This window comes from Scyliorhinus torazame, chromosome 13, assembly GCF_047496885.1.
Source record: "Scyliorhinus torazame isolate Kashiwa2021f chromosome 13, sScyTor2.1, whole genome shotgun sequence".
NCBI classification, from domain to species: Eukaryota; Metazoa; Chordata; class Chondrichthyes; order Carcharhiniformes; family Scyliorhinidae; genus Scyliorhinus; species Scyliorhinus torazame.
Window position 1 is genome coordinate 120,354,302 of NC_092719.1, and position 26,296 is coordinate 120,380,597.

Consider the following 26,296-nt stretch of genomic DNA (forward strand, 5'->3'; position numbering starts at 1 on the left):
GCTGGACTGTTGTAAAGACCATAAGACATAGGAGCAGAAGTAGTTCATTCGGCCCCTCAATTTTACTCCGCCATTCAATGAGATCATGACTGATCTGATAAGGTAATCCTCAACTCGGCTTTCCTGCCACATCTCCATAAACCTCGATTCCCTTACTGATTAAAAAATCTGTCTATCTCAGCCTTGAACTCTTCAGCTCTCTACGGCAGTGGTCTTCAAACTTTTTTTCCAGGGACCCATTTTTACCAACCGGCCAACCTTCGGGTCCCAACCCGGCCGACCTTCGCGACCCAACCCGGCCGACCTTCGGGTCCCAACCCGGCCGACCTTCGCGACCCACGCCGGCCGACTGATGGACATCAATTCAGTCGAGAAGCTGAGTAGTAGTGAACCGATGCTTTAATAGACCAGAAGTGTGCCAATCTGTAGCTCCTCACGCACTGCAAGGCTGCCCCAGATCGATGGGCTTTATACCTCCTCAGAGGACGGAGCCACAGGCGGAGCCAACAGCAGCACCAATAACAACATTCCAACAGTACAACAGCAACAACCAATAACAGAACAGCAATAACAGTAAGTATATATAACAGTGGAGATAATGATAGTAATAGAACAGTAGAACAATTGTGAACATATATGCAACAGCCTTACGTAGCCATACGTGGCTCACCACATTCACCCCCCATTAAGAAAAAAGTCCGGCGGGGGTGAAGCGGATTCACAAGTTCAGTCTCCCAGGAGGATGAATTGTTCGCTGCGAACTCCTCAACTCCGGCTGCGTAGTGGACACTGGCGTTGAGACCTTCGGCTCCGGGAGCACATCGTCCGCACAACAGGGTCCCGGATAGGGTGACGATGCAGAGGCAGGGCTAAAGGACCCTGTGGGAGATGTTGGTGAAGGTGAGGGTAGGGAGGTGAGTGGGGAGGTGTCTGGGAGGGGTGCAGTGATAATGGGCGCGGGGGTACCCGCGGGAGCCAGGTCCCGGAGGGAGACTGTGTCCTGTTGTCCATCGCGGTGTGCCACATACGCGTACTGGGGGTTCACATGGAGAAGCTGAACCTGCTCGACCAGGGGATTGGCCTTATGGTTCCTTGCGTGTTTCCGTAGGAGGACCGGCCCAGGTTTCGTTCACCAGGCTGGGAGCGAGACCCCGGAGATCGACGTCCTGGGAAAGACAAATAGACGGTTGTGAGGGGTCTCGTTTGTGGCAGGACACAGAAGCAACCGGATGGAGTGGAGAGCATCAGGGAGGACCTCCTGCCAGCGGGAGACTGGGAGACTTCTAGGCCGTAGGGCCAGAAGGATGGCCTTCCAGACCGTAGCATTCTCCCTCTCCACCTGCCCGTTCCCCCGGGGGTTGTAGCTGGTAGTCCTGCTCGAGGCGACGCCCTTACTGAGCAGGTACTGCCGCAGCTCATCACTCATAAAAGAGGAGCCCCGATCGCTATGTATATAGGCGGGGAAACCAAACAGGGAGAAAATGCTGCGCAGGGCCTTGATGACAGTGGCAGAGGACATATCAGGACAAGGGATTGCAAACGGGAAGCGGAAGTACTCATCAACAACGTTGAGAAAGTACACATTATGGTCAGTGGTGGGGAATGGCCCTTTGAAGTCCATGCTGAGGGGTACAAAAGGGCGGGAGGCCTTCACCAGGTGAGCCTTGTCTGTCCGATAGAAGTGCGGCTTGCACTCTGCACAGATTTGGCAATCCCTGGTCACAGCCCTGACATTCTCAGTGGAGTAGGGCAGGTTGCGGGCCTTGACGAAGTGAAGAAGCTGGGTGACCCCCAGGTGACAGAGGTCGTTGTGGATGGCCCGTAACCGGTCTGTTTGCGTGCTGGCACATATACCGCGGGACAGGGCATCTGGGGGCTCATTGAGCTTCCCAGGGCAATACAAGATGTCATAGTTATAGGTGGAGAGCTCGATTCTCCACCGCAAAATCTTGTCATTCTTAATCTTGCCCCACTGTGTGTTATTAAACATGAAGGCAACTGACCGTTGGTCTGTGAGGAGAGTGAATCTCCTGCCGGCCAGGTAATGCCTCCAGTGCCGCACAGCTTCCACAATGGCTTGTGCCTCCTTCTCGACGGAGGAGTGTTTAATCTCGGAAGCATGGAGGGTACGGGAAAAAAAGGCGACTGGCCTTCCTGCCTGGTTGAGGGTAGTGGCCAGGGCAAAGTCAGACTCATCGCTCTCCACCTGGAACGGAAGGGATTCATCCACAGTGTGCGTTGTAGCCTTGACAATGTCGGCTCTGATGCGGTTGAAAGCCAAGCGGGCCTTAGCCGTCAGGGGAAAAATGGTGGACTCAATGAGTGGGCGGGCCTTGTCTGCGTAGTTGGGGACCCACTGGGCATAATACGAGAAAAACCCCAGGCATCGTTTCAGGGCAGTGGGGAAGGGGGAGCTGGAGAAGGGGGCACATGCGGTCGGGGTCGGGCCCTAGGACACCGTTTTGCACGACAAAGCCAAGGATGGCTAGCCGGGTTGTGCGGAAAACGCATTTCTCCTTATTGTGGGTTAAATTAAGGAGTCGGGCGTTGCGGAGGAATTTGTCTAGGTTCGCGTCATGGTCCTGCAGGTCATGGCCGCAAATGGTGATATTATCCAAGTACGGGAACGTGGCCCGCAGCCCGTACTAGTTCACCATTTGGTCCATTGTTCGTTGGAAGACCGAAACCCCGTTGGTGATGCCAAAGGGGACCTGGAGGAAATGGAAGAGGCGGCCATCTGCCTCGAAGGCAGTGTACTGGCGGTCTTCCGGCCGGATAGGGAGCTGGTGGTACGCGGACTTCAAGTCTACCGTAGAGAACTCGATACTACGCAATCCGATTAAAGCACATGGGATTGCAGGTAGTGTTGAGATGGATAGAAAGCTGGTTAGCAGACAGGAAGCTAAGTGTTGGAATAAATGGGTCGTTTTCCAATTGGCAGGCAGTGACTAGTGGGGTACCGCTGGGATCTTTGCTAGGACCCCAACTTTTCACATTATATACTAATGATTTGGGCAAGGGAATTAAATGTATCATCTCCAAATTTTCAGATGATACAAAGTTGGGTGGGAGGGTGAGCTGTCAGGAGAATGCAGAGATGCTTCAGCACGATTTGAACAGGCTAAGTGAGTGAGCATATGTTTTGTAGATGCAGTATAATGTGGATAAATGTGAGGTTATTCACTTGGGTCACAAAAATAGGAAGGCGGGTTATTATTTGAATGGGTGTAAATTGAGAGAGGTGGACACTCAGCGAGACCTCGGTGTTCTCGTGCATCAGTCGTCAAAAGTAAACGCGCAGGCACAGCAGGCAGTAAAGAAGGAAAATAGTATGTTGGCCTTCATTGCGAGAGGATTTGAGTACATGAATAGGGATGTTTTATTGCAATTGTATAGGGCACTGGTGAGGCTACACCTGGGGTATTGTGTGCAGTTTTGGTGTCCGTATCTGAGGAAGGATGTTTTTACTGTGCAGGGAGTACAGCAAAGGTTTTCCAGGCTGATTCCTGGGATGGTGGGACTATCATATGGAGGAGAGACTAGGTCGGTTGGCATTACATTATTTGGAATTTAGAAGGGTCAGAGTGGAGATCTCATAGAAACTTATAAAATTCTAACAGGATTCGACAGGGTAGATTCAAAAACAATGTCCATAATGGTGGGGGAGTCCAGAACTAGGGGTCATAGTTTGAGGATAAGGGGTAAACCTTTTAGGACTGAGGCGAGGAGAAATTTATTTACCCAGAGTGGTGAATCTGTGGAATTTCACTAACTCTGAAAGTAGTTGAGGCCAAAACGTTGTGAGATTTCAAGAAGGAATTAAATATAGCTCTTGGGGCGAAAGGGATGAATGGTTCGGAGGCGGGGAAAGAGTTGGGTTCAGGGTATTGAATTTGGTGATCAGCCATGATCATAATGAACAACGGAGCAGGGTTGAAGGGCCGAATATATGTTTCTTTTTGTCTTATATATTTAGAGTCCCCAATTCTTCTTTTCCAATTAAAGGGCAATTTAGCTTGGCCAATTCACCTACCCTGCACATCTTTCTGTGTTGTGGGGGTGAGACGAACAGTGACACGGGAAGAATGTGGAGACTCCACACGGACAGTGACCCAGGGGCGGGATCGAACACGGGCCCTCGGTGCCGTGAGGCAGCAGTGCTAACCACTGTGTCACTGTATGCATGTTTCTATGTTAAGCCTATTCAATCATTTAAAAAAAAACGTTTATCCATTATCTACTTGATTAAAGTTGGGAGATCAGCCTTACAGAAGTCCAGGCTGTCCAACATCATCGGCAAACTTATGATGGTAGTAAGTTATGCAGCACCACTGGCATCACATTGTAAATGGGAGTTTAGATTAGACTCCAACGGTGTGCTAAGTGCTTGAACAAAACACTCTTTCTGAACATCCAATTATCTCAGAGTAGTAACCCATCACAATTTAAAGAACCTTCATATGACAATTAGAATCAAGTAACTTCTAGTTTGTTTCTTTTCCCTCTTGGGACCATGCCTCACAAGAGCTTGGAACAATGTAAAATGCTTTGGTAGACGTGGGAACAAATGTAGTGGATGCAATTTATAGTAGGTTAGGACACCGGACCAGACCCCAACATTTGTTCGAATACTTGGCAAGAATCCCAAATATTTTTTTTAATTTATAGAACTGCAAGGAAAGGATACTCCACCCCAGGAGTGATGACTCTGACCAACAGGTATCTTTTTGTTAAAACAAAACTTTAGTTTAAACATAGAATTAACCAAATTAACATTGAAGAAATGGCCTTACAATTATCAGTCAAACAATTCTTAAACAAAAGCAAAAACTTAAACTTACTATCTATACCTGCTACTAACTCCAATTAAGCAATCCCAATACAGTTCAAATGCCACTTATAAAGTTAAATAAAGGTAACAAGACAGTTTTACTTTGGAGAGAGGGACCCTTTCAAGAGCAGATTCAATATGCTTCTGTTCAACCTAACAGCATTTGGCAAAAAATTTAATATCCCTTGTCTCATCAGACTTAAATACTATGGCAAACTGCAAAACTACAGACAGACTGGCTCCTCTCATTAATTACATCATCTAAGATGTCACATGACCTTAGCTAACACTAACACAACCCCTCATAAATTATCTACCTGCCAGGGAATCTTCAGCAATCATAACACGGTTCCATTAGACCTTTATCTGTAATCAGGTAAGTAAGTGGCAGGGGCAGCACAGTGTCGCAGTGGTTAGCATTGCTGCCTCACGGCGCTGAGGTCCCAGGTTTGATCCTGGCCCTGCGTCACTGTCCATGTGGAGTTTGCACATTCTCCCCATATTTGCCTGAGTTTCACCCCCCACAACCCAAAGATGTGCAGTGTAGGTAGATTGGCCATGCTAAATTGCCCCTTAATTGGAAAAAAATGAATTGGGTACTCTAAATTCTTTTTAAAAAGGCAAGTAAGTGGTTGGAATCAATCATGACCCCACCTTTTACGACTTTTTAATTACAGCTTTAGCAGACGCACAGTCTGGATACATGAACCTAGGTTCTTTAAAAACTTTACTGCAACAGATATAAAATACATTATATATATACCAATTGCTCATATTCAACACAAGTACCTTAGATAAATACAATTCTCCTGATTTGGCTAAGGATGACACATCCTGTCTTTAGCAAGGTAACGTAGCACAAGATCTAAATATTGAAAGCACTTGTAGAAGATTGAACATTTTGGCACCACAAAGGTGTCTGACATCACTGGGCGCGATCCAACAACCTCGCTGCGCCCGTAAAGCAGCTCGCTGCGGTGCAGCATGGCCGTTGAAAGCCGGGAGATCCTTCTTCCAGGATCTACCCGGCTCACAGTCTCGCGAGATTCAATGCAATCTCGCGAGATGCTGCGATGTGAATCCTGCCCTCAATGGGCGGGATCACTTTTTAGAAAATCTGCATATTAGAGCGAGGCAGTAAGCTTCACTCTAATGTGCAGATTCCCAAGGTACGTGAGGCCTTGTGACTCAGCCCCTTCGCCTTCGAGACATCGGTCGAGCGCCGTTCAGCACTGGTCCCCGGATGGAACGGCATTTGTGGGCATCTCCAAGGGGACTGGAGGCCCCCAGCTGCATGCCCCTTTGGTGGTGCCCTGGCACTGGTGGTGCCACCCTGGCACCTTGGTAGTATGAGCTTGGCACTGCCATGGTGACCAGGTGACAGACAGCTGGCAGGGCCCCTGCCAGGGTGGTAGGTTGGCACTGCCAAAGTATCTAGCTGGCATTTTTTTTGCGCGTGCTCAATCGGGCCAGTTTTGCCCAGTGTGGGTGTTGGAGGGATGCCAGGTGGGGGCGGGCACCCTCTTATACTGACCCTCCTATACTGCATTCTGGCGGGGGGAGGGGGGGGGAGGGGGGGGGGGGGAGGGGGGAGGGGGGGAGGGGGGGGGGTCAGGGACCGTTTTGGGGGCCTCAGAGATCGGGATGCCGTTTCTCTCACTACAATGGGGAGTTCCGGGGAGCGGAGCTCCCCACTGTACAAAACAGGTCTATATGCGGCCTCGGCTGAGCATTCCCGTTCAGGCCTCTTATTCATGTGAGTCGCATTGAATAGCCATGTGTTTCTCAGCATTGAATAGCCATGTGTTTCTCAGCACTGTGAGCGCCGGGAAAAAAGCAGCTAAACACGCTAGGTAGGGGACTTTGTTCCCTTTTGTAAGAATCGCACCTACTATCTATACACAGATACGCGCACCGTTCTGAACAGCAATTTTCTTGAAACATTTCTTCCACATAATGAGACTTTAAGAGATATAAATATTACTATAAGCATATCGAGGTCATCAGTTGGTAAGTATTTACCTTTAGTCTCTTCCTCTTTAGTTGTATGTGCTATTAAACCTGCTGGGCCGGATTTTCTGCATCGCCAATGCCGTGTTTTGCGGTGGTGGAAGCCACCTCCCATTGGCAAATCGTGGGATCTTCTGGTCCTACCCCTGTCAACAGGGTTTCCTGTTGTTTGCATTCCCCCATCGCCACAAAAAACATGATGGGGTTGTCCTGGGCATGACCAGAAGATCCTGCTGGTGCGAACGGCCATAAAATTTGAGCCATTAGGTGTGGGCTGAGTAGGAAATTCCCTCTCCATGGATACCTCCTGATCCCTATGCATCATCTCTCTCTTGGCAACTCAGCTAAAACTAATGAGTCGCTGGATGTGAATTGTAGTCATAACCCATGGTGCAGAAAATGCACCATATTGTGGGTAGTCTCCTGGTGGTATTTTCTCATCACTAACATCCCAGGACATAGAAGGATCTTGGCACATGATGATAATAAGATACTTACTTGTAAAGCGTTTCAACCTCTCTGTGAAAAAAATCCCGTGTGATTTTCAAGTTGACATCGTCCACCTATACAAAAAGCATTCAGATATAAGACACACAAAAACAAACAGCACAATTAACAAAATAGAGGGATTTCTATGCTGTGGCCTTCAACAATAACCTGAAACTTGCATTTCTGTGAGCACATAGAAAAATATCCCAAGGCATTTGGAGGCACTAAAAGACTGATGAAGACCCAAAGAAGAAAAGATCAGGAGGAATGACCAAAAGTCTGGTCGAAGGAGGGCAATGTTCCAGAGGTAACAGTTATAATGCAGAGGACTGGAGTTCAGAAACTCAACTTGGAGTCAAGCAGGATCTGGAGGCTAGTTCAGCATGCCATATTAACCAGAGATGGATGAACAATGGGGCTGAAGAAAATAGCTTTGGTCTTCCCCAAGCTTAGCTGGAGCAAAATGTGGTAGGAGGAGGCAGTGGATTAGTGCTGTTGTCACTGGACTAGTAATCTAGAGACCCAGGGTAATTCTCTGGGGATCAGAGTTTGAATCCCACCATGGCAGATGGTGAAATTTAAATTCAGTAAAAAAAAAAAATCTGTAATTCGAAGTCTAATGATGACCATGAAACCATCGTCGATTGTCGTAAAAACTCATCTGGTTCACTAATGTCCTTTAGGGAAGGAAATCTGCCATCCTTACCTGGCCTGGCCTACAAGTGACCCCAGATTTACAGCAATGTGGTTGACTCTTAAATACCCGCTGAAATGGCCGGGCAAGCCACTCAGTTCAAAGGCAATTAGGGATAGGCAAGAAATGTTGGCCAAGAATGAATAAAAAGATCCAAAACAGGATGCTGGGCAACCAATTAGAATGCACACAGGATGACGGTTTAGGTGGAAGCAACCTCCAACTTTCTTGATAATCGACTATTCAAGGTTGGGCTCACAAGAACTCAAGATAGGAGCAGGTGTAGAAGCCCGTTGTGCCTGCTCTGCCATTCAGAACATTCATGGCTGACCCGGGCTTCAGTTCTACTTTCCTGACTGCTCTTCATATCCTTAGATTCCCTGAGAGACCAAGAACCCGTCGATCTTAGCCTTAAATATATTCAATGATGAAGCATCCATAAGCCCCTGGCCTAGACAACTCCAAAGATTCAGAACCCTCAGTCTTAAATGTTTGTCCCCTTACCTGGAGGCTGGGACCCTGTGGTTTTCATTCCCCAGCCAGGAAAATAACCTCTCAGTCTCTACCCGGTGAAGTCCCTTCAGAATTTTGTATGTTTCAATGAGAACACGTCTCACTCTTCTAAATTCCAGTTTACTCAGCCTCTCATCATAGGACAACCCCTTCATCCCAAGGACTAATCTAGTGAACCATCGCTGTTTTGCTTCCAAAGCAAGAATATCCCTTCTTAAATATGCAGACCAAAACTACACCTGGTATTCCAGATGTAGGGTGGGATTTTCCGGCCAATCCCGTTGGTGGGATCCTCCGGTCCCACTGACGGCGAATCCCCTGCCACGGATTCCCCGGTGGCAGAGGGTGTGAACAACGGGAAACCCTGTAGAGAGCGGCAGGACTGGAAAATGTCACTGCTTGCTAATGGCGGATTCCCCTCTGCTGCCACAAAGCACGCTGCAGGGGAAGTGGGCTGCTTGTGGTTTTACCAAAGCCCTATGCAATTCAAGTGTTCAGAGAACCATAGTATGATCTAACAAAGTCAACATGGTTTTGCAAAGAGAAATTTATTAGAGCTTTTGAAGTTGTGACTAGTAGGGTAGATGAAGGGGAACTAATAGACGTCAGATTTCCAAAAGATATTTGTTAAGGTGCCACACAAAAGGTTAATAGACAAGAGTTGGTGTAATATATTAGCACAGATATAAGGTAAGTTAATGGACAGGAGGCAAAGAACAGGCATAAATGGTAATTTTCTAGTTGACAGGCTTTGACAAGCTTCCTTTACTCATGTACTCCAATTCCCTTGCAATAAAGGCCAACATGCTAATTGCTTCCCTAACTGTTTGCTTACCTGAATGCTAACTGGCTGTGTTTCTTGTTTGAGCACATCCAAGTCTCTGAATATTAACATTTGCAAGTTCCATCCATTTAAAAAAAAAAGTTCTGATTTTCTATTCTAATGATCAAGCTGAATAACCTCACATTTCCTCATATTTTACTCCATCACCCATCTTTGTTGCCCACTCAGTTAAACTCTCTATGTCTCTTTGCAGCCTCTCTGTGTCTTCCTTACAGCTTGCATTCCCACCGAGCTTAGTGTCATTAGCAAACTCAGATACATTACTCTCCGCCTCTTCATCTAATATGAATTGTAAATAGCGGAGGCCCCAGCTAGAAAATACCCCATTTGTACCTGTTCTTTGCCTCCTGTCCATTAACTTACCTTATATCTGTGCTAATATATTACACCCAACTCTTATCTATTAACCTTTTGTGTAGCACCTCAACAAATATCTTTTGGAAATCTGACATCTATGGTGTAATAAACCACAGGAGGCAGGGGTACAGTCACTACATCAGTATTTATTTGCACTAACTATATACAAGAGCAGCTTCAAACAGTGGTGCTAACATTCCAGTCAACTTAAGACTGCCTCACAAAGCCTACACAGGTGCTTATATGGGCCCTCTCAATGAGCTATCATTGAGGGAGCTCATACTCCAATTGGCCAACCAATAATGCCAATTGGAGGTCATTACATATGGGTTCCCCTTCATCTACCCTACTACTTAGAACTTCAAAAGCTCTAATAAATTTTCCTTTGTAAAACCATGTTGACTTTGTTAGATCATACTATGGTTTTCTAAATGCATTATTAAGACTTCCTTAATAATTAACGTTCCCACGACTCGCATTATCCTGACTGGCCTGTATTTACTCTCTGCCTCCTTTCTTGAATAGTGATGCTACATTTGTTAACTTCCAACCTGCTGGGAATGTATCAGAATCCAGGAACACATGGAAAATTATAGTCAGCGCATCCGCTATCCCTGTAGCTGTCTCTTTTAGAACCCTAGCCTGTAGGCCGTCAGGCCCTGGGGATTTGTCAGATTTTAGTTAAAACTTCTCCAATACTTTTTCTCTACTGATATTAATTACCTTAATATCCTATTCTTTTCAGCACCTTGGTTAACCTCTATTTCTGGTGTGTAACTAGTGTCTTCTACTGGGAAGACCGACAAAATATTAGTTCAACGTCTCTGCTATTTCCTCATTCTCCCTAGACAATGATTGGCCCACAAGTCTGTCTATTTATATGGAGCACCAAAAGATGCTCTTCATTTCATATAAAGTATGCAATGTGTTGTACTATCAAACTGTTCTCTGTGGATTACAAAGGGCTGATGGGGAAGTGAGGTCTTTATAATTAGTAGAAGCATCATTAACAGTATGGAATGCCGTTATTTGAGCTCACAGGCAACACCTTAGTGGGCACTTTCCTTTATTCAGCTGCTCCCCAGCAACATCACAATATGAACAAAACCAGGAAATCAGAAGCATTATTCAATGCTACAGAATATTAACTACTGTACTAGATAATATTCATTCAACTGGTATTGATTTGTAATCTGAGTTCCCATTATTCAGAGAGATGTCAGAGGGCTGATTTCAAACCTACCCAACTAGTGGAAATATACAAACTTATGAACATACAAATTAAGAGTAGGAGTAGGCCTCTTAGCCCCTCGAGCCTGCTCCACCATTCAATAAGATCATGGCTGATCGGATTGTAATCTCAGCTCCATGTTCCGGCCTACCCCTCGATAACCTTTAACCCTTTGCTAATCAAAGATCTATCTAGGTCCGTCTGAAAAATATTCAAAGACTCTGCTTCCACTGCCTTTTGAGGAGGGGAGTTTCAAAGACTCACGATCCTCTGCGAGAAAAGAATTCTCCTCATCTGGAGACAGGACAAGTTGACAGTGAAAATAGCTTTAATGCTTTACCCCAATGAGCTGCGGCTTTCCTGGAATTTAAAATTTTTCAACTCATTTTTTAGAACATGAGAGAGGGTCATTCGCTGGAGGGCAGGACGGTTGGATATTAAATACGCTGATAAAGCTCCAATGCCAGAGAGGCGCAGAAAATTTTGTTTTTTCATTTGCTTTTAGGCCAGGATGAGAAGGCCCCGCAAGGAAATTTTGGGTATTCCCATATCCCAGGGTTCCCTTTCTGCAACCATGCGACTCTTCCAACCCTATCCAATCCACACACACAATCTCATCCCACCCACCATTTCCGATCATATACCTAATTTTGGGGTATTGTTCCTTTGGGCTCAGAGTAGCAGGTTCCTACTGCATGGATTCTCATGCGTGCCTGCTGGCCAGCTGGTATTTCCCAATAGGTTTAAGTGGAAGCCTATTCAGATAAAGCCAGCTGTTAAAGTCAGGCCTAATACTGTGAAGGGTGGGATAGTTTACCTTAGCTTTCGCTCATATACCTCCAACTGGGAGTTAAAATCAGCCCTGTAATCCCGGGCAGAAAATATTGATTTCTGTTATTTCTATTGCAAGTTGTAAAACCATACTGAATGTTAAAGCATACTAATAAACCTGTGACCATTATCGGAACATGGAGGAGTCAGCCATTTAGCTCATCGAGCCTGTTCCACCTTTCAATATGATCGTGGCTGATCATCCATTTCAATGCCTTTTGCCTCATATTATCTCCATATCCCTTTGTGTCTTTGGTATTTGTAAATCTATCAATCTCTGCGCTAAACATACTCAATGACTGAGCTTACACAGTCCTCTGGTGTAGAGAATTCCAAAGATTCTCAACCTTCTGAGTAAAATAACGTCTCCTCATCTCGGTCCTAAGTGGCTTTCCCCTCATTTTGAAATTGTGTCCCCAGGTTTTAGACTCCCCAACCAGGGGAAACATCTTACTTACATCTACCCTGTCTATTCCTTTAAGCATTGTGTAGGTTTCAATTAGATTCCCTCTCACTCTTGGAAGCTCAAGAGAATACAGGCCCAGTTTCCTCAATCTCTCTTCAAAAAACAGCCTCACCAGTGTAGCCATCTGGGATGGCCACGTACCGATTAAAAAATGGACACTTGCAAAGAATGCAGGGAAAATTGGACAATACTAAGAAACAAGCAGGTACAAGGTCTGTCTGTTGATTAGAACCTTAAGCTCTCAGACAGGACAGAAACTGCTAAGCAATCAACATACTAATGAGCCATCTCCGGGGACAAAAGGGAAACATTTGGATACACAATGTTAAGGCAGACACCCCGGCGCCAGAAGAGACTAAAACAAAGCAGACCAACGGTCACCTAGGAAACGCCCAGCAATCAGGGAACCACCCGCCTATTGGAGGAAGATCGATACGAATGATTGGGAAAGGCCCAATTAATTGAGGCCAAGTTCAAGGCCCGCCCAAAAGCGTGCAAAGCCCTTTTTAGTATAAAAGGAATTCCCCAAGGGAGAATCTTTCTTCTTTGGCTTTGGCTCTCAGCGAAGAGAGAGACCAGCCTAGCAGCTACACCAGACCAAGTAAGTTCCAAGTCAACGCACGCTACGAGATAGACGCTCCTAGTTGCTACCCTGTAAACAGCTCAACCCAGCAGCCTCAGAACCGAGCAACGGCCATTGTTCCTCTGACTGAGTGGGCACCCGAAGCTAAGTATAGGCTTTAGTAATAGTGGTAGTTTAGTTGGTAGAGTTTATGCATGAGTAGATTTGACTGTGTGTAAATAAATGAGCATTGCTTTTGAACTTACTAACTGGTGTATCAAGTCTTTGATCAGTATTCGGTTCTGAACCTTGTGGCGGTGTCGAAAGATACCTGGCGACTCTTGAGCAAACGTAATTAAACAAATAAAGAGACAAAAGCCAAAGTTAGCAACATTTACTGGCGACATCTGACGGGACTCGACTTAGAAGTGGCCTAACCACTCCGAGAGAACCCAAAATTTGAATTGGAATCCAATTGGAAACAGAAAAACCACAAGCGTAAGAACAGTACTGATCAAGCCTCTGGGATTCGGAAGTGTGTTAATGCATGCGTACTAACAGGGATAAAAGGTAAACCTGAGAGATTTTGTTGTGTAAAACTGTTGGGAGTTTTGTAGACTGGAAATTAGCATAAGCCGTACCCGTGTTTACATCACCACTTTATCACCCCCTGTTCCAATTTCAGTTGAGAACCTAGATAGAGAAAATGGCAATGAAGGCAATGGAACGCCTTATGAACCCCCAGGAATTCGAGGTCGCAGCGACCAGTAGAATAGGACAGTGTCCCGTTTGGGAAGATGGGATCGGGAAATATCTCAAAGGGAAAGGATGGCCCCTTTGGAGTGAATTCTGCGATAATGAGAAAACAGGACCCGGGAGTATAGGACATACTTGGTGGGAGAACGTATCAGAGATCCACAATAAGAGCTTTGGGAAAGCTCGCAAGCCGATGGCAATCGTGTCCTGCTTGGCACAATTGCGAAGCACAGAGGAGGTCGTTAGGACGCTCCGTAGAGAGATAGAGGAGAGAGACAGAAGGAGTGAGGTAGACGTGAGCAAGGTAGAGAAGGAGAATAGAGATTTCCCGTACCAGCCTCCCAGAACAGGCGCCGGAATGTGGCGACTGGGGCTTTTCACAGTAACTTCATTTGAAGCCTACTTGTGACAATAAGCGATTTTCATTTTTCATTTTTCAAAAGAGCAGTTAGCAGCAAGGGACAAAGAGGTGGGTGATGCCAAGTGGGCACATCAGTCTTGTCTCGCGCATTTGAACAGTTTTCAGACGCAATATGATAAGGCCTACTAGGACACGCAACGTGCGGTCTTGGTAAGACAAGAGACAGAACAGCAAGTTGAGAAATTGCAGAAACAGTGCAATGATTTAAAAGCAGCCTGACGAGCACTCCATACTTCCACAATGGAACAAAGGCAGAGCTCCATAGACCACGCAAAGTGCCGGAAACAAATTGCAGAATTGCAATCTCTGCTTTCTGTTCAAAATGGGTTTCAAAGTACATTCGGACCCCAGTTAGATCAGGAAAATGGCCCCGATTGGCAGGAATTGAACGAGACTGCCCATAGATACGTACATGGGACATGTACGCAGGAAAAACCCCAGAAAAGGAGAGCGCCCCAACCCCCAACCGAACAGGCAGAACACACCCCATGAACCCTGTAACCACACACAGCAGGGCCACAGCAGAAGGAGAAGCAGATTTCCTTTACACCGTTAGCCGTGACCCAATTACGGGACGCATGTGGAAAAATTACACCGTTCCTTCCCACTTCAGACCCCCACCAATCTTTCGCGAAAGTCAAACAGCAGGCAACCATGTACGGCCTGGACGAAAAGGAGCAAGTGAAGCTCAGAGTTCTAAGCCTCGAACCTTCAGTCGTAGCAGTCCTTCCCGACCCACAGAATGCAGGAGGAGGCACGCTCCAAGAGTTGCACACAGCGACCCTTGATGCGATCGGCTTTAACAGAGTAGACCCCGTAGAAGGTCTAAATAAGTGTAGGCAAAAGAAGACAGAGCACCCCACACCGTTTGCTGGACGCTGTGGATTCACTTCACTGCAGTTTTTGGAGAGTTAGCCCGTGCCCATTTGTTCCCAGATAATATAGCCAAATGGACCCAAATTCTAGTCTCCCACACCACAGAAGTAGGATGAAAAGCTTGCACAAATTGTGACCCCTCAGATGAGGCCCACAATGAAAAATGGGTTTTGAAGAGATTGTCCCGTGCTTGGGAACAATCAATTGCAGGCAAAACCGCATTTATAACACCCGATGAAGAGCAGGCAGAGATGAACCCAGTTAAAGCACACCAGAACCTCGCATGGGTAAATGAGGGCAGGAACAGCCAACCCCAGCCCAAAGCTCAGGAATGTTACAACTGTGGACAGCTAGGACACTTTGCACGAGAGTGCAACGCGCCCCAGAAGCAGCAGAGAAGCCAACAGACAGGCATCCTAAACAGGAATAGGGCAAAGCCGATCCATAGCGTTAGCGCCCGTTCAGAGAATGCAGACATGAACGGCACCGACTGATGGTGTTCGGGCCCCCCAACTTGGGTCTGCGACAAGTCCGGTAGACCGGTAGTAGCAGGCAAAGTCCGGGGACAACCCGTAGAATTTTTCTGGGACACAGGAGGGTCCCGCACCACACTCAATTCCTCCACGATGTTCCAGCGAGACACGTGGCCCACAACAGACACCATCACACTCAGTGGTTTTACAGGCCATTTACAACAGGGACACATCACAGCCCCTGTAGCAATACAAATAGGGAACATCACGACTAAGCACCCCGTAGTTTTAGCTGATCTGCCCCAGACAGCAGAACATATCCTTGGGATCGATTTCATGTGCTCCCATAACCTTTCTTTCGACCCAGTTAACAAGTGTGTTTGGAAAATGGCAAAAGCAGCATGAGCCCCCACCACGCTCACAGTAGGAGAATACGTAAACAGGATTAGCTCAGTAGGAGACTTCTGGTTCGACCCTCGAGCCATTAGTGCAGACAAACAGGTTAGGGCAGTCCTGCAGGAACATAAAGCAGCATTTGCGCAGCACAAGCACGACTGTGGCAATTTGGCTGGCTTTGTGAACATTACCGGTTCCTGACCCCAAACTCCAGAAGCAGTACGGATTTCCCCAGGAACAGAGGGAGAAATCTCCAAAGTAATAGAGAGTTTGTTGGATCAAGGCGTACTCAGATCAGTAGCCTCCACAAACAACGCACCGATTTGGCCCGTCAGGACACCGGATGGATCATGGCGACTGACCATTGATTACCGGGAACTGAACAAAATAACCCCAGCAGCAGGCCCCACCGTAGCCATGAGTCCCGAGACCATGCTCAAACAGGGACTCGGGTCAAATGTTTTTTCGGTTTTGGACATTAGTAATGGCTTTTGGTCCACTACATTGGCTAAAGCGTGCCAGTACAAATTCGCCTTTACATTCCAAGGGCAACAGTACACGTGGACATGCCTTCCACAAGGCTTCCACAACTCCCCCTCCATTGTCCACCGACAGCTGGCAAATGGATTCGCAAAATTTTCCAGCCCCGATTGTCTTGTCCAGTATGTAGGCGACTTGTTACTACAGACAGACACAAAGGGAGAGCACATTTCGCTTCTCGCCGAACTCCTAGGACTCCTAAAAGAAATTGGTTGCAAAGTCAACCCCAAGAAGGCCCAGATTTTGAAAGAGAAAGTGATTTACTTGGGAACAGTGATCACTCATGGTAAACGTGAGATCGAGCAAAAGAGAATTGACTCGATCGTCAAATTGCCCCTTCCCCACAATATCCCAGCCCTCTGGTCATTTTTAGGACTGGTTGGCTACTGCCGAAACCATATTTACGGTTTCGCCACTAAAGCAGCGCCCCTATTCGACCTTCTCAAGGAGCAGGCACCTTGGGAATGGCTTCCACAGCATACGGATGCCGTGGATGCTTTAAAAAGAGCCCTCAGTACAGCCCCTGCACTACAGGTCCCAGATCCACTTTCCCCGTACGCTATCGAAGTAGCAAGCACAGACCGAACCCTTTCGGCCCTGCTCCTCCAGGAACGCCATGACCAATTACGGCCCGTAGCATACACCTCACGCATGTTAGACCCCGTAGAGCAAGGATTTTCTGCCTGTGAAAGGCACCTGCTCGCAGTTTTTTGGGCAGTACAATACTTTGCCTACATTACAGGACTCAACCCCATCACCATCCTCACAGAACACACCGACACAGCTATTGTTAGACGGCCGACTTAAGGATGGCACAGTCAGCCAAATCCGCGCAGCCCGTTGGACCCTTCTTTTACAGGGACAGGACATCACAGTAAAACAAACCAAGACCCACACCTTCCTTCCTGATAATTTGCAGTATGCAGGCACCCCTCATGAATGTGAGATCATCACCACGAAACAGAACACAGGCCCACTTATTCCTAAAACACCTCCCAGGAAAACAGGTAGTACACCCCAGAGATCCAGCCCACAGACACGTGCGCACCCCTGAAGATTTATGTGGATGGCTCCTCCACAGTGTTAAATGGAGAGAGAATTATCGGTTGTAGTATTTGTGTAGAGGACGCGCAGGGATGCACCCTAGATGAAATTTCATTAAAGTTGCCAGGACACTTAGGCTCGCAGGCAGCAGAACTGGCAGCGATTGCATACATTGTAGACCACCCCGACTCGTTCCCGACCCCAGCAGACATCTATTCGGACAGCTTGTATGTGTGTAATAGTTTGACTGAGTTATTACTACACTGGGAAACAAGGGGATTTGTTTCCGCGGACGGTAAACCCCTACCGTCAGCCCCATTACTGCGCCATATCTTAGAGACAGCGAAGGATAGGAAATACGGAATAATTAAGGTTCACAGTCATCACCGTTCTTCCCCCCCTGGAAACGTTAAAGCAGACGCCCTAGCGAAGGCAGGCTCCAGTACACCCCAGTACACGCAGTTCAGGTCTCACAGACCAATATTCAGGATTTAGCGAAGGCCCAGAAGGATGAGAAACTCAGGGAAGTTTTAAAGGGAACATTCCCAGCCCCGTACGTCAAGTTTAAAAGCTCAATCACCACACATGACGGTGTGATTTTAAAGGATGGCATTTATATAGTTCCCAGCCAGGGCAGGAACCAGATCATTTGTCAGTTCCATGACAATCATGGACACCAAGGAATTTAACCCACCCTAGCCCACCTCAGACCGCTCTGCTGGTGGCCTGATTTAAAAACCCTACATTGAGAATTGCTTAATCTGTGCCCAGAACAATCCGGACAGATATGCTAAAAAGGCTCAACTTAGTCATACCCGCCCCGTTAATGGACCCTGGACAAATCTCCAGATAGATTATATAGGACCCCTACCCCCGGGCAGAAATGGTTACAAGAATGTGTTGGTGATCATAGGCACCTTCACAAAATGGGTGGAAGCATTTCCAACGCGAACTAATACGGCCAAGACAACGGCTAAAATATTAACACACCACATCTTTACAAGATGGGGCCTCCCACGCAGTATAGAGTCCGACCCAGGCTCCCATTTCACCGGACACGTAATGAAAAACGTCCTCACGATTTTCGGCATTAGACACAAGTTCCATATCGCATACCACCCCCAGTCAAGTGGTACTGTAGAACAAATGAATAGGACATTGAAAGCCACCCTCAGGAAAATGGTTCAGCAGAATAACAGCACCTGGGATTCAGTTCTCCCATTTGCTTTAATGTTTTTAAGAAACACGGTATCCACGTCCACAGGATACACCCCCCACACCCTCATGACCGGACGCCCCATGAAAGGCACTGAGTATTTATTAGGACTGGATTTGGCCAGCCCCGCAGTTACAGCCCTCATGCATGAAAATGCGGTTAAACAGCTGATACAGAACCGAAAGTCAGCCCAACTCGCAGCAGCAGTGAGACTTGGAACCAAGAAGAAACAGAGCAAGGCTTGTTTCGACAAAACAGTACACGCCACTGAGTTTACAGTAGGGCAACAAGTTATGCTTTCCCTTTACAACCCCAGTTCATTCCTTTCGCCAAAATTTTCCGGACCGTACTCCATTTCGGACAAAGTCAGCCCCTCAGTATACAAAATAACCTATCCCAATGGTAAGTCTGCGTGGTTTCATATAAACCAGCTCAAGGCTTACGGCTCGCAGAATAACCACACACACCACTTCCTGCTCGCAGCAGCGGATGAGTACGCCCCGCCCACAGATGACGTATTCCTACCCTCCCCCACCCATTCCAGCCCCTCAGACACGACTTCAACTCCGCCCCCAGAGGCACGACTCCGCCTCTCCCTTCCCTCAACCAGCAGCGACAGCGACAGTGATAGCGATCACGATGACGATAGCCACAGCACACCACGTTACGACTATCCCCCTGAACTAGGCCCCACTCCCAGCGAATCCGAGCATGATTCTACTGACCCATTAGAGATTACTGATTTCAAAGCCCCTGACCCAGACCCACTGCCCGACGATTACGGATTGAAGCATAGTAGCTCCAACCTCGACACACGATTCTAGCACCGAGACAATTCGTTCAGACTCATCCGGAATGATGAGATGGACCCCAATTTGCCCCGAGCAGCTTTAGCACGGTTATTACAGACAAGAGTTTGGCAGCTGGGAGAAGATGATGACTTAGAGTCTGACTCCCACCAAACAAATCCCTTTGCGTCCCTGTTTGCTATTGAGCAGTGAGGTGTCCAGATGATGGAGGATAAAAGGAACCGATGGAGAGATACAGTGTCCTTTTTGATGGAACCTGCACCATTTTTGTTGTATGTTTGTTCGTTAGTGTTAACGTTAAGTGTTGTTCATAAACCTGAAAGTTTTCACGGCCCCACGTCACCACTCCTTTGACGCCCAACGCCTGTTCGAGGAACTAGCTTGTCGACAGAACACGACTCATAGCTACTCTCCTGATTCGAGAGGAAGCCCCCACAACAACCACATTCTTACCCGTTCTTGCCGGTTGCTCAGGCAGTGGAGAAACGGCATTGGTCCCCGCCCTGCCTGAGGACCCCCCTCTGGTCAGCTATGCTCGGGTAGAGCACATACGGCATTGATCACCGTCCTACCCGGGGATTCCACCCATTACTTACCTGCCACGGCCCATATGCACCTCATTTTGGCTCATTACGTTCAAAATTCTTTTGTTTGGTTTTGGCAACCCTTAGGTTGCTTCCCTATGCTATTTACATCCTCAAACATTGGGATGGTAAATCACACAGGCTGCGAGATGGCTCGCAGGACGGCAGTATTTTTCTTAGATGCCTAGTCCAAATATTCGTTTTTTTTTTTTAAATGAGGGAGTCACAGATGGTGACCAATTATAAAGGAAAATTGGCAATAAAGGACAGATAGACAGACATACGAGATCTTAAGCAAGATAATAACAGAAATTATGCCTGTGTTCACAGAACTCGGAAACCTCAGGAACCCCAGAGGAAGACAAAGAAGAAGACCGACAAAGATGAAGCCAGCCTTTGTGTTCACATGGCTCTTAGCGGGATCCCTTCAGTTGCGCTCGGACGCTACCCCCCTGACCCCTACTACACAAACCGTAAATGATTCTCACCCCTGCAATACACGGAACCCCGAGATAACTAACCCCGCGACAGCTAGCAATACCCCGACCTGATGTGATAAGTTTATCACCTGGTACTCACTCTCATATGTAGTCGAAGCACTCTTAGTGCTGGCGATACTTTGCAGTGTCGTGCAAATGTTTAGAGTTAGGAAATGGCGAAAGAGAGCATATCGCTCTCGCACCCCGGTATACAGGTTTAGATCCCCCATTTTCAGATTTCACCAAGCCCCCGAACCCATTGGGACGGATTAAAGTGCATCCATTTTTCTTTATGTATTCTGTGGAATAAAGAGATGTAAACCTCTGTGTCTGACTGCCAGGACAGAGAAATTTGTGTGCTGCTATTTTGTACAGGTTAAGATGTATAGATTTTTGGATTGTTTGAATGAAGATAGTTTATTGAGAATAGTTAGAGGTTCCAGTTTTTTAATTTTTCTGTGATGCATGTATTAATGTCATAGCATCCCGTAGAGTTTTATTATAATGAATGTATTTAAAATAGTTTAGGTAAAATTGTGTTCTTTGAGAAGGTGACTGAACAGGTAGACGAGGGTAGAGCAGTTGATGTGGTGTATATGGATTTCAGCAAAGCGTTTGATAAGGTTCCCCACGGTAGGCTATTGCAAAAAGTACGGAGGCTGGGGATTGAGGGTGATTTAGAGATGTGGATCAGAAATTGGCTAGCTGAAAGAAGACAGAGGGTGGTGGTTGATGGGAAATGTTCAGAATGGAGTACAGTCACAAGTGGAGTACCACAAGGATCTGTTCTGGGGCCGTTGCTGTTTGTCATTTTTATCAATGACCTAGAGGAAGGCGCAGAAGGGTGGGTGAGTAAATTTGCAGACGATACTAAAGTCGGTGGTGTTGTCGATAGTGTGGAAGGATGTAGCAGGTTACAGAGGGATATAGATAAGCTGCAGAGCTGGGCTGAGAGGTGGCAAATGGAGTTTAATGTAGAGAAGTGTGAGGTGATTCACTTTGGAAGGAATAACAGGAATGCGGAATATTTGGCTAATGGTAAAGTTCTTGAAAGTGTGGATGAGCAGAGGGATCTAGGTGCCCATGTACATAGATCCCTGAAAGTTGCCACCCAGGTTGATAGGGTTGTGAAGAAGGCCTATGGAGTGTTGGCCTTTATTGGTAGAGGGATTGAGTTCCGGAGTCGGGAGGTCATGTTGCAGCTGTACAGAACTCTGGTACGGCCGCATTTGGAGTATTGCGTACAGTTCTGGTCACCGCATTATAGGAAGGACGTGGAGGCTTTGGAGCGGGTGCAGAGGAGATTTACCAGGATGTTGCCTGGTATGGAGGGAAAATCTTATGAGGAAAGGCTGATGGACTTGAGGTTGTTTTCGTTGGAGAGAAGAAGGTTAAGAGGAGACTTAATAGAGGCATACAAAATGATCAGGGGGTTGGATAGGGTGGACAGTGAGAGCCTTCTCCCGCGGATGGATATGGCTGGCACGAGGGGACATAACTTTAAACTGAGGGGTAATAGATATAGGACAGAGGTCAGAGGTAGGTTCTTTACGCAAAGAGTAGTGAGGCCGTGGAATGCCCTACCTGCTACAGTAGTGAACTCGCCAACATTGAGGGCATTTAAAAGTTTATTGGATAAACATATGGATGATAATGGCATAGTGTAGGTTAGATGGCTTTTGTTTCGGTGCAACATCATGGGCCGAAGGGCCTGTACTGCGCTGTATGTTCTATGTTCTATGTGTTGCACAGGATAGGACAGTGTAGAGCCTAAGTATGGGTGCCCCGTTTGGTCAGAGGATGAAGACGACGTAGTAGTGTGATCCTTTATGCTTTGCGTTGAGGATCATGAGGAGGGTGTGCAGCCATCTGGGATGGCCACGTCCCGATTACAAAATGGACACTTGCAAAGAATGCATGGAAAGTTGCACAATACTAAGAAACAAGCAGGTGCAAGGTCAGTCTGTTGATTCGAACCTTAAGCTCTCAGACAGGACAGAAACTGCCAATCGATCTACATACTAATGAGCCATCTCCGGGGTCAAAAGGGAAACATTTGGATACACAATGTTAAGGCAGACACCCCGGCGCCAGAAGAGACTAAAACAAAGCAGACCAACCGTCACCTAGGACACGCCCAGCAATCAGGGAACCACCCCTCTATTGGAGGAAGATCGATACAAATGATTGGGAAAGGCCCAATTAGTTGAGGCCCAAGTTCATGGCCCGCCCAAAAGCACGCGAAGCCCTTTTTAGTATAAAAGGAATTCCCCAAGGGAGAATCTTTCTTCTTTGGCTTTGGCTCTCAGCGAAGAGAGAGACCAGCCTAGCAGCTACACCAGACCAAGGAAGTTCCAAGTCAACGCACGCTACGAGATAGACACTCCTAGTTGCTACCCTGTAGACAGCTCAACTCAGCAGCCTCAGAACCGAGCAACGGCCATTATTCCTCTGACTGAGTGGGCACCCAAAGCTAAGTATAGGCTTTAGTAATAATGATAGTTTAGTTTGTAGAGTTTATGCATGAGTAGATTTGACTGTGTGTAAATAAATGAGCATTGCTTTTGAACTTACTAACTGGTGTATCGAGTCTTTGATCAGTATTCGGTTCTGAACCTTGTGGCGGCGTAGAAAGATACCTGGCGACTCTTGAGCAAACGTAATTAAACAGCCAAATTAAGAGACAACAGCCAAAGTTAGCAACACCATTCTAGGAACAAATTAGATCTTTGTGGTATCAAAATGTGTTTAGACATTTACAGAGGAGATAGTAAGAAGCAAGCTGCACATTGGTGTGCAAGATCATCACAGGACTCATCTATTATTAGCACAAGACAAAAAGACTTGCCTTCTTTAGCAGTTTTATGGCATATTCAGTATTGAATCTGTGACCTTTGTAGACATGACCAAATGTTCCTGAGCCAATCTGGCACCTCTCATTGAAATTATCAGTGGCTTGTTCAAGGTCCTGTAAGGACCAGATGCAGCTGAGCATTGCAGGATGATCATTCGTTTCCTGGAGACATCTGCTGCCAACTTCATCCTGAACAAAGCAGATAAAACATCGTAACATATGCAGGAATTGGCAGAGAGACATACACGTGCACTGTACCAAAGGGTGCCAGAGGTGTGTACCTTTCCAGTTGTATGTGTCAATATAAGCCAAGTGCTGCTCACATGTGACCCTGTTCCTCCAATAGCATTGACCAAACAGGTCTAATCGACCACTTTAGTGTGAATGGCCAGATGAAATGGTCACGGGAAAGAGCAAAAGTTTTCCCATGGACAATGTCGGAGGCGACAATCTCCTTGATTCTAAAGCGAGACAAGAATCCACTGCAATGTGGATCGTACAGGCCGATTTCGCTCCTCAATGTGGATGCTAAGCTATTGGCGAAGGTACTGGCCACTAGGATTGAGGATTGTGTCCCGGGGGTGATTCACGAGGACCAAACGGGATTCGTAAAGGGCAGGCAGTTAAATACCAATGTGCGGCGGCTCTTAAACGTGATAATGATGACATCGGAGGAGGGAGAGGCGGAGATAGTGGCAGCTATGGACGCGGAAAAAGCCTTTGACCGAGTAGAGTGGGAGTACCTCTGGGAGGTATTGCGCAGGTTTGGGTTTGGGGGAGGGTTTATTAGATGGGTTAAGCTCCTTTACAGCGCCACGGTGGCGAGTGTAGTGACGAACCGGTGGAGGTCGGAGTACTTTCGGCTGTACCGAGGGACGAGACAGGGGTGCCCCCTGTCCCCCCTGTTGTTTGCATTGGCGATCGAACCCTTGGCCATATCACTTAGGGAGTCTCAGAAATGGAGGGGGATAGTCCGCGGGGGAGAGGAGCATCGGGTATCGCTATATGCGGATGACCTGCTGCTATACGTGGCGGACCCAATGTAGGGGATGGTGGAGGTCATGCAGACTCTGAAGGAGTTTGGAGAGTTCTCGGGCTACAAGCTTAATGTACGGAAGAGTGAGCTTTTTGTATTACAGGCAGGGGACCAAGAAAGAGGGATAGGGGACCTGCCGCTGAGGAGGGCAGAGAGGAGTTTTCGGCAGATAGCCAGAAGTTGGGGGGCCCTACATAAACTGAATTTGACGAGGGTGGTGGAGCAAATGGAGGAGGATTTTAAAAGATGGGACATGCTACCGCTCTCGTTGGCGGGTAGGGTGCAGTCGGTCAAAATGGTGGTCCTTCCGAGGTTTTTGTTCGTGTTTCAGTGCCTCCCCATCGTGATCACCAAGGGCTTTTTCAAGAGAGTAGGTAGGAGTATTATGGGGTATGTGTGGGCAAATAAGACCCCGAGGGTTAGGAGAGGGTTCTTGGAATGCAACAGGGACCGAGGAGGTTGGCTTTGCAAACGTGGCGATGATCCGCAAGTGGGTCATGGAGGGAGAGGGGGCGGCATGGAAGAGGATGGAGATGGCGTCCTGTAAAGGAACGAGCCTGGGGGCGTTGGTAATGGCACCGCTGCCGCTCTCGCCGACAAAATACACCACAAGCCCGGTGGTGGCGGCAACACTAAGGATCTGGGGCCAGTGGAGAAGGCACAGGGGTGCAACGGGAACATCGGTGTGGTCCCCGATCAGGGGTAACCACCGGTTTGTCCCGGGGAAGATGGACGGGGGGTTCCAAGGCTGGCATCGGGCGGGGATAAGAAGAATGGGGGACCTGTTCATTGACGGGACATTTGCGAGCCTAGGGGCACTGGAGGAGAAATTTGAGTTACCCCCGGGAAATGCATTTAGATATATGCAGGTGAAGGCTTTTGTGAGGCGACAGGTGAGGGAATTTCCGTTGCTCCCGGCACAAGAAGTTCAAGATAGGGTGATCTCGGGGGTATGGGTCGGGGAGGGCAAGGTGTCGGAAATATACCAAGAGATGAAAGAAGAGGGGGAAGCGCTAGTAGAAGAATTGAAAGGTAAATGGGAGGAGGAGCTGGGGGAGGAGATTGAGGAAGGGCTATGGGCTGATGCCCTGGGTAGGGTTAATACCTCCTCCTCGTGTGCCAGGCTCAGTCTGATACAATGTAAGGTGCTTCACAGAGCACATTTGACGAGGGCGAGGCTGAGTAGGTTCTTTGGGGTAGAGAATAGATGTGAAAGATGTTCAGGGAGCCCGGCGAACCATGTCCATATGTTTTGGTCATGCCCGGCATTGGAGGGGTTCTGGAGAGGGGTGGCAGGAGTAATATTCCAGGTGGTGAAAGTCCGGGTCAAGCCAAGCTGGGGACTAGCAATATTTGGAGTAGTGGATGAGCCGGGAGTGCAGGAGGCGAAAGAGGCCGGAATTCTGGCCTTTGCGTCCCTAGTAGCCCAGCGAAGGGTCTTGCTATTGTGGAAGGAGGCTAAGCCCCCTAGCCTGGAGGCCCGGATTAACGACATGGCGGGGTTCATAAAATTGGAGAGAATTAAGTTTGCTTTGAGAGGGTCTGCACAGGGGTTTTACAGGGGGTGGCAACCGTTCCTAGAATATCTCGCGGAGCGTTAGAAGAAGGTCGGTCAGCAGCAGCAGCAACCCTGGCGGGGGGGAGAGGGGGGGGGGGGGGGAGGGGGGAACGAGAGATTGTTTGAGGGGATGGACGAGCGGGAGATGGCATGGAGGGTGGGGGGAAACGGTACGTGCGGCCAACAGCCAGTGTATAAAGCTATGTAGATATACCATCTTGCCATGTATATATCTTGCTCAGGGAGATTTTGCGTTATTTTGTTACGGGAGGGGGGTGGTTACTGTTTGTAAGGGGAAAAATTGTGTTGTTAAAAAACCTTAATAAAAAATATTTAAAAAAAAAAAGTTTTCCCATGGAAGAAAACGAGTTGAAGAAGGGGAGACCATGGCATAGTGGTATTGTCACTGGACTGGTGATTCGGAGA

At 47.5% G+C, this 26,296-nt stretch overlaps 1 protein-coding gene across 1 annotated transcript in view; it reads right to left on the reverse strand.

Moving 5' to 3' along the window:
* Nucleotides 1-26,296, reverse strand: part of LOC140388258 (interleukin-1 receptor-associated kinase-like 2) — a 133,262-nt gene that overhangs the window by 36,391 nt on the left and 70,575 nt on the right. Inside the window, exons 5-6 of the mRNA XM_072472115.1 lie at nucleotides 23,271-23,465; nucleotides 7,340-7,404 (exon numbers count right to left, since the gene is read on the reverse strand). Coding sequence (XP_072328216.1) covers nucleotides 7,340-7,404; nucleotides 23,271-23,465 — 260 coding nt within the window. The remainder of the gene's footprint in view (nucleotides 1-7,339; nucleotides 7,405-23,270; nucleotides 23,466-26,296) is intronic.